A 16,945-nucleotide genomic window follows, 5' to 3' on the forward strand; every position below is an offset into this window, starting at 1 on the left:
CGTCCATCGTCCCTTTGATGCGGTGAAGTTGTCCTGTCCCCTTAGCAGAAAAACACCCCCAAAGCATAATGTTTCCACCTCCATGTTTGACGGTGGGGATGGTGTTCTTGGGGTCATAGGCAGCATTCCTCCTCCTCCAAACACGGCGTGTTGAGTTGATGCCAAAGAGCTCGATTTTGGTCTCATCTGACCACAACACTTTCACCCAGTTCTCCTCTGAATCATTCAGATGTTCATTGGCAAACTTCAGACGGGCCTGTATATGTGCTTTCTTGAGCAGGGGGACCTTGCGGGCGCTGCAGGATTCCAGTCCTTCACGGCGTAGTGTGTTACCGATTGTTTTCTTGGTGACTATGGTCCCAGCTGCCTTGAGATCATTGACAAGATCCTCCCGTGTAGTTCTGGGCTGATTCCTCACCGTTCTCATGATCATTGCAACTCCACGAGGTGAGATCTTGCATGGAGCCCCAGGCCGAGGGAGAGTGACAGTTCTTTTGTGTTTCTTCCATTTGCGAATAATCGCACCAACTGTTGTCACCTTCTCACCAAGCTGCTTGGCGATGGTCTTGTAGCCCATTCCAGCCTTGTGTAGGTCTACAATCTTGTCCCTGACATCCTTGGAGAGCTCTTTGGTCTTGGCCATGGTGGAGAGTTAGGAATCTGATTGATTGATTGCTTCTGTGGACAGGTGTCTTTTATACAGGTAACAAGCTGAGATTAGGAGCACTCTCGTTAAGAGTGTGCTCCTATCGCCGGTTAACGCTTGATCTGATTGAATCTAGGCCTAGAGCAGCTGACACGATCCCCCTCTACACAACACGTTTACATCTGCAACGTTGAATCTGATCTCTACCCTTCTCATAAAAATGTCTTTACCTAGTTGTAACAGAGACCATTTGGTTGTAATCAGGTTATATGACAACGTATTTTCAACCAGAAAATGACGTCATTAAGACGCCATGTCAAATATTACCCATAGTTCCACAGTAAACTCTTTATCCCCCTAGACCTCCCAACCTCTACTCCCTCTGCTTCACAGTAACACTGTTTATAACCTCTACCCCCTCTGTTTCACAGTAACACTGTTTATAACCTCTACCCCCTCTGTTTCACAGTAACACTGTTTATAACCTCTACCCCCTATGTTTCACAGTACCACTGTTTATAACCTCTACCCCCTCTGTTTCACAGTAACACTGTTTATAACCTCTACTCCCTCTGTTTCACAGTAACACTGTTTATAACCTCTACCCCTTCTGTTTCACAGTAACACTGTTTATAACCTCCACACCTTCTGTTTCACAGTAACACTGTTTCTAACCTCCACACCTTCTGTTTCACAGTAACACTGTTTATAACCTCTACCCCCTCTGTTTCACAGTAACACTGTTTATAACCTCTACCCCCTCTGTTTCACAGTAACACTGTTTATAACCTCTACCCCCTCTGTTTCACAGTAACACTGTTTATAACCTCTACCCCCTCTGTTTCACAGTAACACTGTTTATAATCTCTACCCCCTATGTTTCACAGTACCACTGTTTATAACCTCTACCCCCTCTGTTTCACAGTAACACTGTTTCTAACCTCTACCCCTTCTGTTTCACAGTAACACTGTTTATAACCTCCACACCTTCTGTTTCACAGTAACACTGTTTCTAACCTCCACACCTTCTGTTTCACAGTAACACTGTTTATAACCTCTACCCCCTCTGTTTCACAGTAACACTGTTTATAACCTCTACCCCCTCTGTTTCACAGTAACACTGTTTATAACCTCTACCCCCTATGTTTCACAGTAACACTGTTTATAACCTCTACCCCCTCTGTTTCACAGTAACACTGTTTATAACCTCTACCCCCTCTGTTTCACAGTAACACTGTTTATAACCTCTACCCCCTCTGTTTCACAGTAACACTGTTTATAACCTCTACCCCCTCTGTTTCACAGCAACACTGTTTATAACCTCCACACCTTCTGTTTCACAGTAACACTGTTTATAACCTCTACTCCCTCTGTTTCACAGTAACACTGTTTATAACCTCTACCCCCTCTGTTTCACAGTAACACTGTTTATAACCTCTACCCCCTCTGTTTCACAGTAACACTGTTTATAACCTCCACACCTTCTGTTTCACAGTAATGGGTATGAGCAGCTCTTTATGGCACCAGTTAAACCATACCAGACTAAACCTCTTGACATTACACCATTGTTTTTTTTATTGACAACTGTTTTTCATTGACACCATTATTTTATTTTTATTTTTTATTGACAACAGTGAGTGAACCCTTACTCCATAATGCCTGGCTGTCTTCACCAGCATTAACCCACAGGCTACTAAACAGCTGAGAAGAGAAAGTCATCCAAGAGCATCTAACTCCCCCTGGGTGGTCATTTATGATAACGTTGGTAAAATCAGAGCAGGTCTCTGCTTCCACCTGGTGTTTAATGTATGACAACATTTCGTGACAGCCTAAACACAGTACTGTATATAAAACCACTGTTAAAAACTCTCTGGGTAAAACAAACATTGTCACTTACAGTTTAAACCTAAGTTGGTATTACACTACTTAGTGATGTTAAAAAGATAGTTGGCATACATTTCACCCCAGCATGTGAAGCATGTCTTCTGTTATCGAGTATCAATTAAGAACCCCCACCCCCACTTAAATATTTTGTCTTGCTCATTCACCCTCTGAATGGCACACATACACAATCCATGTCTCAATTGTCTCAAGGCTTAAAATCCTTCTTTAAACCGGTCTCCTCCCCTTCATCTACACTGTTTGAAGTGAATTTAACAAGTGACATCAATAAGGGGGATCATAGCTTTCACCTGGATTCACCTGGTCAGTCTATGTCATGGAAAGAGTTCCTAATGTTTTGTCCACTCAAGTGTATATTGTACGGTACGTCTGTCCCAAATGGCATCCTATTCTCTCTATATATGTAGTGCACTACTTTTGACTAGAGCTCTATGGGGCGCTGTTCAAAAGTAGTGCACTAAATCAGGACTAGTGTGTCATTTGGGACGCTCCCTGGGTGTACATATTACCTCAACTACCTCAACTAGCCGGTGCCCCCTCACATTGACTCTGCAACGGTACCCCCCCTGTATATATAGCCTCCCTACTGTCACTTTATTTTACTTCTGCTCTTTTTTTCTCAACACTTTTTTTGTTGTTGTTTTATTCTTACTTTTTTTTGTTTAAAATAAATGCACTGTTGGTTAAGGGCTGTAAGTAAGCATTTCACTGTAATGTCTGCACCTGTTGTATTCGGCGCATGTGACCAATAAAATTTGATTTGATTTGATTTGTATCAGGAGAGACACAAAAGGCACGTCCCGACTGGGACAATAAAGATTGAATTGACATTATCGTACAGACCAGGCAGGGCTACCAGGTGTAGCAGGATAATCAAATCAACGCTGATAGCTGCATTTAGTACCCTCTAGTACCACCATCCACTTTAAAAAGGAAAGAGGCAACATAATTTCTGTAACACTGGGGCATATTCATCAAAATTGTACGTGTGAAGAACATTAGACAGACCGCACTAAAAAAAACATGGTTTTCAATACAGTAGTTCATTGATTAGCCTACTTCATCTTTTTAACTGTAGTCAAGTGAGAGAACTTCATGAATAGTATTATGTAATGTCATTAAAAAACGTAAAAACATTAATTAGATACAACAGAAATAATAATAATAAAAAATGAAGACATGGAAGGTACAGACCAATAATACTCACATAATGGCTTGACATTCATGTATTAATACCACAGTCCATGGTGTATCAACTCTTTCCCAAAATTACCAGGTTTTCCTGAGAAAGGTAGGAAGATTCCCGGAATCATAAGGGAATCATAAGGGATTTCTGGGAGACCGGGGAATTTTGGGGAAAGTTACCAAAATGTGCAACCCTAACTCCACTGTATCTATCCATCAATCACCAACAGGTGCAGCTGACACCAGCCGCTAGTATTAGAATCACAGTTAGGGCGACCAGGAGTCCCAGAGCCACAATGGACGCCGTGACGGCCCAGATGTAGGTGCCCTTGGAGAAGTCGACCAGTGGGGTCCTCATGGCCAGCCTGACCCTGCGAGCCTTCTGGCGGTTCTGGGGTGGGTACCGCGCCATGTTGACCTCCTCCATGCCCAGGGACTTGACCAGACACGCCCGATGATGGCTGAACTGGTCAAAGGTGTGCTTCCCATGATACCTGCCTGTTCCGCTCTGACCTGTGGAGTGGCGTTAGCGATGTTAGACGTTATGATGTTCAAGCAGCGTTTTCCAGAAATCCCAGTTGGAAGATTCCCGGAATCAGGAGGGAATAAACAGGAAATCCAGGATCCTCCAACCAGGATTTCTGGAGAACCTGGGACATTTGGGAAAGTTGCTGGAATTTGTAACCCTAGTCCAAATTCAAGGATGCCCTATGTTGGCTACTGTATGCTCCTTTCCCTTCCAGAAAACCTCTTCTATAACTGCTAGGATATGTGTGAAAGCAGTCAAGTGGTTCTCTGATTCAGATGGGGTTGGGTTAAATGCGGAAGGCACATTTCGGGGGAATGCTTTCAGTTGAGCAACTGACTAGGTATCCCCCCTATCCCTAAGTTAGATCTAACTTTTCAGTGCTTTAACAAATCTTTAAACAAACAAAGATAAACGATAGATTGGCTGTTAGATTAGAATGGAAGATTAGAAAAACACATCTAGCAAGCATACAGCAGCCCGCCATCGGCAAAATCAGTTGCTCATCGTCATTCCAGAGGATCGGTGGTGGCAGGCTGACAACACTAACAGCAGCCAGGGGTTTGCACCGCCAAGGATTGTGTGTTTAGTCACAGTGTCAGACACACAAAGCCACACAAAAGACATTAGACATTATTCTAAAGCCAGGGGAACCAGACACAGGCACAGGGACATGTCTTTCGTTGAATGTACGTTGGCCAATACAGGTAGAGACCGGCTAGCGCCAGATTTGCCAGAGCCTCCAACAGGTGCAGTTCAGGCCACCAGCGATTAGCAGGATGGCTGTCAAGGTGACCAAGAGACCGAAAGCAAAGACGGTGGCCGTCACGGCCCACACGTAGGTTTTCCTAGAGAAGTCGACCAGTGGGGTCCTCATGGCCAGCCTGACCCTGCGAGCCTTCTGGCGGTTCTGGGGTGGGTACCGCGCCATGTTGACCTCCTCCATGCCCAGGGACTTGACCAGACACGCCCGATGGTGGCTGAACTGGTCAAAGGTGTGCTTCCCATGATACCTGCCTGTTCCACTCTGACCTGTGGGGTTCAGAGGTCACAGGGCTAGGGTCAAAGGAGGGGTCAGAGGGTCATGTGACTTGTTGTTAAGGATTAGATGTTAGCTGCATGACGCTCTAGCAGACTTTCTCCACCTCAGTCCCAAGGACGCGCAATTCTCCAACTCAGTCCCAAGGACGAGCTACTCTCCAACTCAGACCCAAGGACGAGCTACTCTCCAGCTACCCTCCAGCTCAGTCCAAAGGACGAGCTATGTTTGATGCTTGCTATTCCCACTGACCTATGTGGCCGATATGTAAGTAAAGTTAGTAAGTTATTTACAGTAGAAGTTTGCCCAAGGCTTGACTAGCAGGTGTTGTCCTGGACAAATGTGTGGTAGTGTTGGAATAAGGTTGTGTTAAGCATCACTACCATAGGCATAAAGTTAGGGGGGGGCATTGTTGGCTCGGCCCTAATTTATGTGTTCTCACCTGGAGCTGCACTAGTCAGCCCTTCCCCCTCTGAGGGGCCAAAATGTATCTCTCTGTTACATTTTAGTCATTTAGCAGACGCTCTTATCCAGAGCGACTTACTAACTGGATAAGAGCGACTTACAGTTAGTGAGTGCATACATTTGTTTTTTTTATACTGGCCTCCCGTGGGAATCGAACCCACAAACGCCATGCTCTACCAACTGAGTTACACGGGACCTACATCAAGGCAAAGTTACAGCACCCAGAGGACTGACTATTGTGACAGAATAATATTATAGTATCCATGTCTGGTATCTATCTGAAACTTGTCCCCTAAAGAGAACTCTGAAGCTTTCTATATGGATGTGTGATCTCTGTGGTAACTTGTATCTGTACAGGGTGAACTCTGAATTACTCAAAGGGGTGTTATGTTCCTCTCAGGAACTCTTGTCTTATTTACATCGGCCTCATCCCCCACACAAGCCTTTAGATGCTGTGACACCCTGTGGAGGTTGGGTCTTGGTGGTCAGGTTACTGTCAACTTGGTATCGTTTAATTGGTCAATGGGGGTTGGTTTTGGGTTGAGAAGGTTACACCTTCAGATGTTATACATGTAATTAAATGCATTTGTTCTCTCTCTCTTATCCTGTATCCGGTTCACTGAGGAAGGTTGTATGGTACATTCTAATTTCCTAGATCTTCCAGGCCTCTGGCCTAGTAAGCAGCTCTGTGTTCATGTTTTGTCCTGTAAGTTAACTTTAGGATCTACGCTACAAGTCAAAGGTTGTAGAACACCTACTCACTCAAGGGTTTTTCTTTATTTTTACTATTTTCTACATTGTAGAATAATAGGGAAGACATCAAAACTATGAAATAACACATATGGAATCATGTAGTAACCAAAAAAAGTGTTAAACAAATCAAAATATATTTTATACTTGAGATTCTTCAAATAGCCACCCTTTGCCTTGATGACAGCTTTGCACAATCTTGGCATTCTCTCAACCAGCTTCACCTGGAATGCTTTTCCAACAGTCTTGAAGGAGTTCCCACATATGCTGAGCACTTGTTGGCTGCTTTTCCTTCACTCTGCCGTCCGACTCATCCCAAACCTTCTCAATTTGGTTGAGGTCGGGGGATTGTGGAGGCCAGGTCATCTGATGCAGCACTCCATCATTCTCCTTCTTGGTAAAATAGCCCTTACACAGCCTGGAGTTGTGTTGTGTCATTGTCCTGTTGAAAAACAAATGATAGTCCCACTAAGCCCAAACCAGATGGGATGGCGTATCGCTGCAGAATGCTGTGGTAGCCATGCTGGTTAAGTGTGCCTTGAATTCTAAATAAAGCACAGACAGTGTCACCAGCAAAGCACCCCCACACCATAACACCTCCTCCTCCATGCTTTACGGTGGGAAATACACATGCGGAGATCATCCGTTCACCCACACCGCGTCTCACAAAGACACGCCGGTTGGAACCAAAAATCTCCAATTTGGACTCCAGACCAAAGGACAAATTTCCACCGGTCTAATGTCCATTGCTCGTGTTTCTTGGCCCAAGGAAGTCTCTTCTTCTTATTGGTGTCCTTTAGTAGTGGTTTCTTTGCAGCAATTCAACCATGAAGGCCTGATTCACACAGTCCCCTATGAACAGTTGATGTTGAGATGTGTCTGTTACTTGAATTCTGTGAAGCATTTATTTGGGCTGCAATTTCTGAGGCTGGTAACTCTAATGAACTTATCCTCTGCAGCAGAGGTAACTCTGGGTCTTCCATTCCTGTGGCGGTCCTTATGAGAGCCAGTTTCATCATCGTGCTTGATGGTTTTTGTGACTGAAATTTTCCATATTGACTGACCTTCATGTCTTAAAGTAATGATGGACTGTCGTTTCTCTTTGCCATAATATGGACTTGGTCAATAGGGCTATCTTCTGTTCTTTCATAGTTTTGATGTCTCCACTATTATTCTACAATGTAGAAAATAGTCAAAATAAAGAAAACCCTTGAATGAGTAGGTGTCCAAACTTTTGACCGGTAGTGTATATGCTTGGGATAATGCCTTGTAATGCTTGTTAATGCTTGTAACTTAAGCTTCATGCCTTGTATGTGAATCCATTCATTGTACAATGTTAATTAAATATCTGCCTTTGATATAGACAATTCTCAGACCAATTCTTGCTATTCGACGCCAACTCATTATCTAATGCTTGCTTGTATATTTTAATTATATTTATGGACACAGATCAACATTTTAATTGGTTAATTGCTTAGTCTTATTAGCTGCCGTCAGTTAACCAGCATCGGTCCAATACCGGCTAGCGTGCCAACATACTGTATATCCACCAGAGGTCTGGCTAGGCAGTTTCTAAAGACTGGCTAGGCCGTATCCCAAAGACTGGCTAGGCCGTATCCCAAAGACTGGCTAGGCCTTATCCCAAAGACTGGCTAGGCCTTATCCCAAAGACTGGCTAGGCCGTATCCCAAAGACTGGCTAGGCCGTATCCCAAAGACTGGCTAGGCCGTATCCCAAAGACTGGCTAGGCCGTATCCCAAAGACTGGCTAGGCCTTATCCTAAAGACTGGCTAGGCCGTATCCCAAAGACTGGCTAGGCCGTATCCCAAAGACTGGCTAGGCCGTATCCCAAAGACTGGCTAGGCCTTATCCCAAAGACTGGCTAGGCCTTATCCCAAAGACTTGGCCTAAGAGTAAAGTATTATAAGACATTTTTCTTACCTACACCCCCAAAGGGCAGAGAGTTGAGGGCGTAGTGCATCATAACGTCGTTGACCGTCACCCCGCCACTGGTGGTCTCAGCCAGCATTCGCTTTACCACCTTATTGACAGAGACAGAAAGAGGGGGGGAAAGCCAGATGTCTTTTATCAGCCCCCCATATGTAAATACATACTGTACATACCAAAATAAGTACAGTTGTTGTTGCCACAGTAACAGATGATCTTCTTACAGAATATAAACTGAATTTCAACAGGAGCTCAACTAAAAGTGACCCATGCCCAATCCCAAATAAACCCCTAAGCCCTATGCCCAATTGTGGAGATTTGAGTGGATTTGGCAGGTGTAAGCTCCACCTTGTCCTCTGAAGTTTCACCATGTTGCTTTATACTAATAACGTTCTCTAAGAGCTCCACAGGTGCACAGGCCCTAGTCCATAGCTGGCTCACTAGCTCCCTCCAGACCTTACCTTCTTGTTGGAGGAGAAGACGTAGAGCGCCAGGGGCTTCTCTCTCTCGTTGAGGAAGTGGATGGCGTCGTCTATGTCGCTGATGGTCACTATGGGCAACAGGGGGCCGAAGATCTCCTCCTGCATCAGCCTAGCCTGGGGGGGCACGTCCTTCACCACCGTGGGGGCTGAGGGGTCAGGGGTCAAGGTCGTTGACAGACCAAGCATAGCTCTCAAGTGTTTCAGAAATCCCAGCCGGAGGATTCCCAATTGCAACATTACGGGGAACTTTCCCAAAGTTCCAAGGCATTCCAGAAATCCCAGTTGGATAATTCTCAAAATGGTAAATTCTTAGTTTGGAGGATTCCCAGTTAGAGCAATCCCAGTTGGGCGATTCCTGGAATCAAGAGGGACTAAGTAGGGAGGGAATCCTCCAACTGAGCCACACGTGGTCCCGTGTGCCTCACTTGGTAGAGCACGGCATTTGCAACGCCAGGGTTGTGGGTTTGATTCCCATGGGGGACCAGTACAAATTAAAAATGTATGCACTCACTACTCTGGACAAGAGCGTCTGCTAAATGACTCAAATGTAATTCTCCAATTGTGATTTCTGGAAAACCTTGGAACTTTGGGAAAGGTACCGGGCATGTTGCAACCTTAGGTCAAATATATTGCACTATTACAATCAAAGTCTGCCAACTGCTAACTAATGTGTCACCAAATATCTGTGAACCCAATGAGACTGCGTACCGATGTAGCGCTGCGACGCGTCACTCTGCCCCCCTACAGCTGCTGTGTAGCCATCCAGTAGAGCCATTACGCGGTTAAAGTGGCGCTGGTTGATGATGCGGCCGTAGTCGGGGGAGGATTTGGGGTCAGGCCCATAAAACTCCTGGGATTAAGGAAAACAGTGTGTGGATTAGATGCTAGCTGAGAGTAGCGGGTTGGTACCTACAGTCAATCAGGGTTGGGGTCAATTCAGGAAGTGAATTGAAATTAAATTCACGAATTGGGAAAATTCCCATAGAAAACAATGGACCCCCCCCCCTCCCTAAGTGTTTTATTTATGAATCTAACAATTTTATTTCACTTCCTGGATTGACTGAATTGAAAACCTGAATTGATACCATACTGTGTTCAGTAACGTACAATGTAATAAAAGTAGTAATCCATTCACAGAGCTATCGTAGCATTCTTGCTAGCTAGCTACAGTAGAGACAGAGATAGAGATGAGGTAAGAGACCAGTAGTGTCTGCCGGATGCCCTCCACCACCCTGTTCTGGATGCTGGGTTCACACAGGATGTAGTCTGGGGCGATGCACGTCTGACCACAGTTCACAAACTTCCCCCACGTGATACGCCTGAGTGAACAAAACCAACATGGCAGAAAAAAATAGAAAATACACTAAAACCAAAAAAAAACACAGAGATCAAATCAATACATCCACATGAATCTTTTCCATACATATTTCATCTTTCGCATTCACCTTGAAACATTTTTTCAGTTTCAAGCCTTCTGATGTTGACGGTTTGGAAAAGGAGCTAAGCATGCTGTTGTCTCATTACATATAACGACCCCTTAGGGTTGAACAATTCTGGAAAAAAATCCCCAAATTCCCTAGTTTTTCAGAAATCCTGGGTGGAGGATTATATATTTCCTGATTATTCCCTTCTGGCTCCGGGAATCTTCCGAATGGGATTTCTGGAAAACCTTGGAATTTTGGGAAGGTTTCCACAATTTTGCAACCCTATGACCCTTAAACCCTGCTCCTCCCATCTTTCTCAGCTTTCTACATCACCAACTGCCACCGCAAAAACATTAGCCACGATGCTAAACTAATACACATTAGCTGAAACTGCCTTGCTAGGCAAAGATGCTAACTAGTACAAAACTCCCTATCAAAGTGCTAACTGCTAAAGCTAGCTCACTATGTCATCTCTCGCTGATAGTAACAGGTGGTGGGGCTGTTACCTTGACCAACAATATGGCTGCTATATTACAGAATACATGTACTACAGACCACATGTAAATATTACGAACTGCATTCGGGTTACTGACCGGCATGCGACTCTGAGGTCGACGTCCTTATCGATGTAACAGGGGCTCTTCCCCCCCAGCTCCAGGGTGACAGGGGTGAGGTGTCGGGCGGCGGCCTCCATCACCAGTTTACCCACAGTGCTGTTCCCTGTGTAGAAGACGTGGTCGAAACGCTGACGCAGCAACTCCTGGGTCTCTGACACGCCCCCACACACTACAGGGTACAGCTCCTGGAAAGACCCCAACGTTAAAGGGACAGGTCACCCCAGAACCAAAGTTGCTAAGATGCTTGCAAATTAAGCATGCTGTGTACTATCCCTTTAAGAGTGCTACGTACTATCCCTTTAAGTGTGCTGCGTACTATCCCTTTAAGCGTGCTGCGTACTATCCCTTTAAGCGTGCTGCGTACTATCCCTTTAAGCGTGCTGAGTACTATCCCTTTAAGCGTGCTGAGTACTATCCCTTTAAGCGCGCTGCGTACTATCCCTTTAAGCGTGCTGCGTACTATCCCTTTAAGCTTGCTGCGTACTATCCCTTTAAGCGTGCTGAGTACTATCCCTTTAAGCGTGCTGCGTACTATCCCTTTAAGCGTGCTGCGTACCATCCCTTTAAGCGTGCTGCGTACTATCCCTTTAAGCGTGCTGCGTACTATCCCTTTAAGCGTGCTGCGTACTATCCCTTTAAGCGTGCTGCGTACTATCCCTTTAAGCGTGCTGCGTACTATCCCTTTAAGCGTGCTGCGTACTATCCCTTTAAGCGTGCTGCGTACTATCCCTTTAAGCGTGCTGAGTACTATACCTTTAAGCGTGCTGCGTACTATCCCTTTAAGCGTGCTGCGTACTATCCCTTTAAGCGTGCTGCGTACTATCCCTTTAAGCGTGCTGCGTACTATCCCTTTAAGCGTGCTGCGTACTATCCCTTTAAGCGTGCTGCGTACTATCCCTTTAAGCGTGCTGCGTACTATCCCTTTAAGCGTGCTGAGTACTATACCTTTAAGCGTGCTGCGTACTATCCCTTTAAGCGTGCTGCGTACTATCCCTTTAAGCGTGCTGCGTACTATCCCTTTAAGCGTGCTGCGTACTATCCCTTTAAGCGTGCTGCGTACTATCCCTTTAAGCGTGCTGCGTACTATCCCTTTAAGCGTGCTGCGTACTATCCCTTTAAGCGTGCTGCGTACTATCCCTTTAAGCGTGCTGCGTACTATCCCTTTAAGCGTGCTGCGTACTATCCCTTTAAGCGGGCTGCGTACTATCCCTTTAAGGAGACATACAGTATTCTTCTACAGCAGACAAGGGAGAATAGAATAAGGACCTGGTCCAGATATCTTGGGAGCAGAGCTTTGAGGAGACTAGCAGAGTATTCACTCAGCTCAGACGGCTTCACCACAGCTGCATTGCCTACAGAGAGAGAGAGAATGAACAGTGTGTGAATGGGATGACATCACTAATAGTGTGTGTGTGAATGGGATGACATCACTCAGTGGTAGCAGAATGCAAGACAACTAGGGAGATGGATAATGGTGTGTGTATGTCGGTGAAGGATGAAGGGATGGAGAGACATAGCTGAATAAAAGACAACTACAGAGGTGGGAAAAGTAGGAGTGAAGGGGGCAGCTGAAGATTACACAGCTATGGAGGAATAGGGGGGGGGGGGGGGGGGGGGGCGTACCTGCAGCGATGGCCCCGACCAGGGGCTGCAGGGTGAGGGCCCAGGGGTAGTTCCAGGCCCCGATGATGAGGACCACTCCCAGGGGCTCCGGCTGGATGTACACCTTCAATTACATTACATTCAATTCAACTTTATTAATCCCCGGGCCCTCAGTCAGTGTCTAAATCATTTACATACATACACAGTTAGAAAAAAAGGTTCCAAAAGGGTATTCGGCATCCCCATGGAAGAACCCTTTTGAGTTCCAGGTAGAACCCTTTTGGGTTTAATGTAGAACCCTCTGTTGAAAGGGTTATTCAAATGGGATAGCGGCAGAACCAATTTAGGTTATAGATATAATTTTGTTTCTAACAGTGTAGTTAAGTGTAAAGGACTGCTGTAAATGGCTGCTGTAAAGGACTGCTGTAAAGGACTGCTGTAAAGGACTGCTGTAAAGGACTGCTGTAAAGGACTGCTGTAAAGGACTGATGTAAAGGACTGATGTAAATGGCTGCTGTAAATGGCTGCTGTAAAGGACTGCTGTAAAGGACTGATGTAAAGGACTGTTGTAAAGGACTGCTGTAAAGGACTGCTGTAAATGGCTGCTGTAAAGGACTGATGTAAAGGGCTGCTGTAAAGGGCTGCTGTAAATGGCTGCTGTAAATGGCTGCTGTAAATGACTGATGTAAAGGACTGCTGTAAATGGCAGCTGTAAAGGACTGCTGTAAAGGACTGCTGTAAAGGACTGCTGTAAAGGACTGCTGTAAAGGACTGATGTAAAGGACTGATGTAAATGGCTGCTGTAAATGGCTGCTGTAAATGGCTGCTGTAAAGGACTGCTGTAAAGGACTGCTGTAAATAGCTGCTGTAAAGGACTGATGTAAATGGCTGCTGTAAAGGACTGGTGTAAAGGACTGCTGTAAATGACTGCTGTAAATGGCTGCTGTAAAGGACTGCTGTAAAGAGCTGCTGTAAAGGGCTGCTGTAAAGGACTTCTGTAAAGGACTGCTGTAAAGGACTGCTGTAAAGGACTGCTGTAAAGGACTGCTGTAAAGGGCTGCTGTAAAGGGCTGCTGTAAAGGACTGCTGTAAATGACTTCTGTAAAGGACTGCTGTAAAGGACTGCTGTAAAGGACTGCTGTAAATGGCTGATGTAAAGGACTGCTGTAAAGGACTGCTGTAAAGGGCTGCTGTAAAGGCCTGATGTAAATGGCTGCTGTAAAGGACTGATGTAAATGGCTGCTGTAAAGGACTGATGTAAATGGCTGATGTAAAGGACTGATGTAGTGCTAAGACAGGTCGTCCATACTGTACCTGGTCTGAGATGGTGAGGAGGCTCCTCTCTACAGGCCGAGGAGCAGCCCACTGGGCCAGCTTCGACACAGCCAGGCTGATCTCATTCTCCAGGCCGATCAGCTCCAACAGCGGGGTGTCGTACTGGCTCTGTGGAAACGCAAGGTGAGGTTTATTGATGTGAGATATGGGTATTTCCACAGTAAACCTCCTGAACAATTTAGCAAAATGATCAACATGTATAAGTCCATGTATTTGTACAGTTACTCCCAACACTTTAAACTTTCAAAGGCAGCCTGAGGAAGAGAGAATTCATAGTTCAGAGCCGTGTTAGTTTGTGACTTATTTACAAGGCTGATGGCCTCAGACTACCACAGCTCCAATTTATGAACTACTGTATGTTTTGAAGCTTACCCTGTTGATGTCCTGTTTGAGGGCAGTGGCGATCTCTCCCTGTCTGTCTGTGATCATCCTCTGGAGGGACTTGAGCTGCTGAACTCTGAACTCCAGGGGTCGCGACCGCCCCGCGAGGAAGGCCTCCCTGGCCTGCTGCACCACCTGCCTCTCCATGGCAACCGGTCACCAGCACACACCCGGACACACAGCCACTGTAGAGTACACACAAAGTACACCTGTTCAGACAGACACAGGGACATGTCACTAGAATACACCTGTTCAGACAGACACAGGGACATGTCACTAGAATACACCTGTTCAGACAGACACAGGGACATGTCACTAGAATACACCTGTTCAGACAGACACAGCGACATGTCACTAGAATACACCTGTTCAGACAGACACAGGGACATGTCACTAGAATACACCTGTTCAGACAGACACAGGGACATGTCACTAGAATACACCTGTAATGTAAAGTAGACAGACACAGCGACATCCTTACACTTGTATCACACATGACTATATACTGCATCTAACTAAATGTCTTATGAAAGATCATTGTTTTTAATAATTACAGTATATTGGTTTATCATAGATTTGCCTTCGAATACTTACATGAAGAAATTGCAGAGAATTATCCCAAACCATCAAATGAATGTCCAGTGCTTTTGTGGTCTGCTAAAATCAACAAATATGAAGTAGGCCTACTGTATTATGTTTTTGAAGAGTATATTACAGCATCTAATCAACTTTGCACCTGATATGAAGCAGGATTCAACAGAGGTTGAGCACAAAAGTAGCATTTATGGTCTACAATAGAGGAATAACTACAGGGTCAACAGTACTTTGAAAGTACTATTCAGTTCTTGTTTTTTTGTTTTTTTACCGTCAACCTAAAAATGTGGAATATAAAATATTACTTAAAAATGAGTTTACATATGTTGGTTGTCAAATATGTTGAAATAATCATCAACTGGTAAATTAGGACGCTTTCACCGTCCAATAAAGAAGGACTGAACATTATTTAGTCTGTTTTATAAGCTTAACTAAGTTACATCATCATATACAGAAAACAATTTTAAAACAACGTTTCCAATACTCACACATGAATGATAGAAGCACACGGGAATATTGCCTGTTGTCAATAAGTTACATCCATTAGTCGGAAGACCGCAAAAAATTAATGACAACAAATAAACTTCTACAAAAAGTTAAATCCTGCGGGACAGTGTTTAAAAAAAAACGATATCAGAAACTTTACGATTCTGTGCAAACTTCTTGCATTAAAAAAAGAAGCATTCGCCGTGTGAAAGAATGCGCCGCTATCGATGTCTCATTACCAACGAGGTCAACTGTGTTATGCCCCCGGTGCTGTATCTTCTGTTCTGCCCAGTTTCTGCCTCACTGACGTAACCGTGGGAGGCACGTGGCTGGACAATTAACGTTTGTTTATTGCTCGAGGCTACCGGTTGTATCGGTTTACCCGCAGACCGTAGCCTACTCAAATTAGCAGTTTTTGCATTTTTTGCTAATGAATGGCATTATTTGCCTTTATGGAAAACGAGCTATAAAAAGGCAATGGTCAGCCCTACAATGGCCCACAAATGGTAACAATGACCCAGAATTTTCTTCATTAAATTAATTAAATATGTGTAACATCTATATATATATATATATATTTCCTGAGTTACAATTTTTTTAAATCCTAGATTTAGGACAGACACTTCAAAACCTTATTATTAATTATTTGACTGTCCTTCTTGCCATTTATGAACCTGTTATTCAATTCGTTTCTATGGGCTTTTGTAGTAAAGGCCAAAATCAATATTTTTTTTCAAATCAGTTGTTCATATTTCTTTTTTATATCCAAAGGGGTCCTAAAATTCAAAATCAAATAGTTAAATGATCCACAGTACACTATATATACAAAAGTATGTGGACACCCTTTCAAATTAGTGGATTCGGCAAATGTCTGCCCTGCTAGAGCTTCCCAGTCAACTGTAATTGCTGTTATTGTGAAGTGGAAACGTCTAGGAGCAACAACATCTCAGCCAGGAAGTGGTAGGCCACACAAGCTCACAGACAGGGACCGCAGAGTGCTGAAGCACGTAGCGCGTAAAAATTGGCTGTCCTCGGTTGCAACACACACTACTGAGTTCCAAACTGACTCTGGAAGCAACGTCAGCACAACAACGGTTGGTCGTGAGCTTAATGAAATGGTTTTCCATGGCCGAGTGGCCGCACACAAGCCTAAGATCACCATGCAGGATGCCAAGCGTTGGCTGAAGTGGTATAAAGCTCGCCGCCATTGAACTCTGGAGCAGTGGAAACTCATTCTCTGGAGTGATGTATCATGCTTCACAATCTGGCAGTCCGACAGACGAATCTGGGTTTGGCGGATGCCAGGAGAATGTTACCTGACCCAATGCATAGTGCCAACTGTAAAGTTTGGTGGAGGAGTAATAATGGTCTGGGGCTGTTTTTCATGGTTCGGGCTAGGCCCCTTAGTTCCAGTGAAGGGAAATCTTAACGCTACAGCATACAATGACATTCTAGACGATTCTATGCTTCCAACTTCATGGCAACAGTTTGTGGAAGCCCTTTTCCTGTTTCAGCATGACAATGCCCCCGTGCACAAAGCGAGGTCCATACAGAAATAGTTTGT

General features: G+C 44.7%; 1 protein-coding gene across 1 annotated transcript; it reads right to left on the bottom strand.

The window, feature by feature from the left end:
* Positions 1-4,977: 4,977 nt before the first annotated feature.
* On the bottom strand, positions 4,978-14,448 carry LOC311105810 (aldehyde dehydrogenase, dimeric NADP-preferring-like; the record flags this gene model as incomplete). Its single annotated transcript, XM_084148010.1, has 10 exons — positions 4,978-5,291; positions 8,455-8,554; positions 8,922-9,088; positions 9,651-9,792; positions 10,144-10,261; positions 10,960-11,168; positions 12,250-12,335; positions 12,607-12,709; positions 13,900-14,028; positions 14,293-14,448. The coding sequence occupies 10 exons, from the start codon at positions 14,446-14,448 to the stop codon at positions 4,978-4,980; spliced, it is 1,524 nt and encodes a 507-aa protein (XP_084004136.1).
* Positions 14,449-16,945: the final 2,497 nt, after the last annotated feature.

This window comes from Coregonus lavaretus (genome assembly GCF_964263955.1).
Source record: "Coregonus lavaretus genome assembly, chromosome: 30".
NCBI lineage: Eukaryota > Metazoa > Chordata > Actinopteri > Salmoniformes > Salmonidae > Coregonus > Coregonus lavaretus.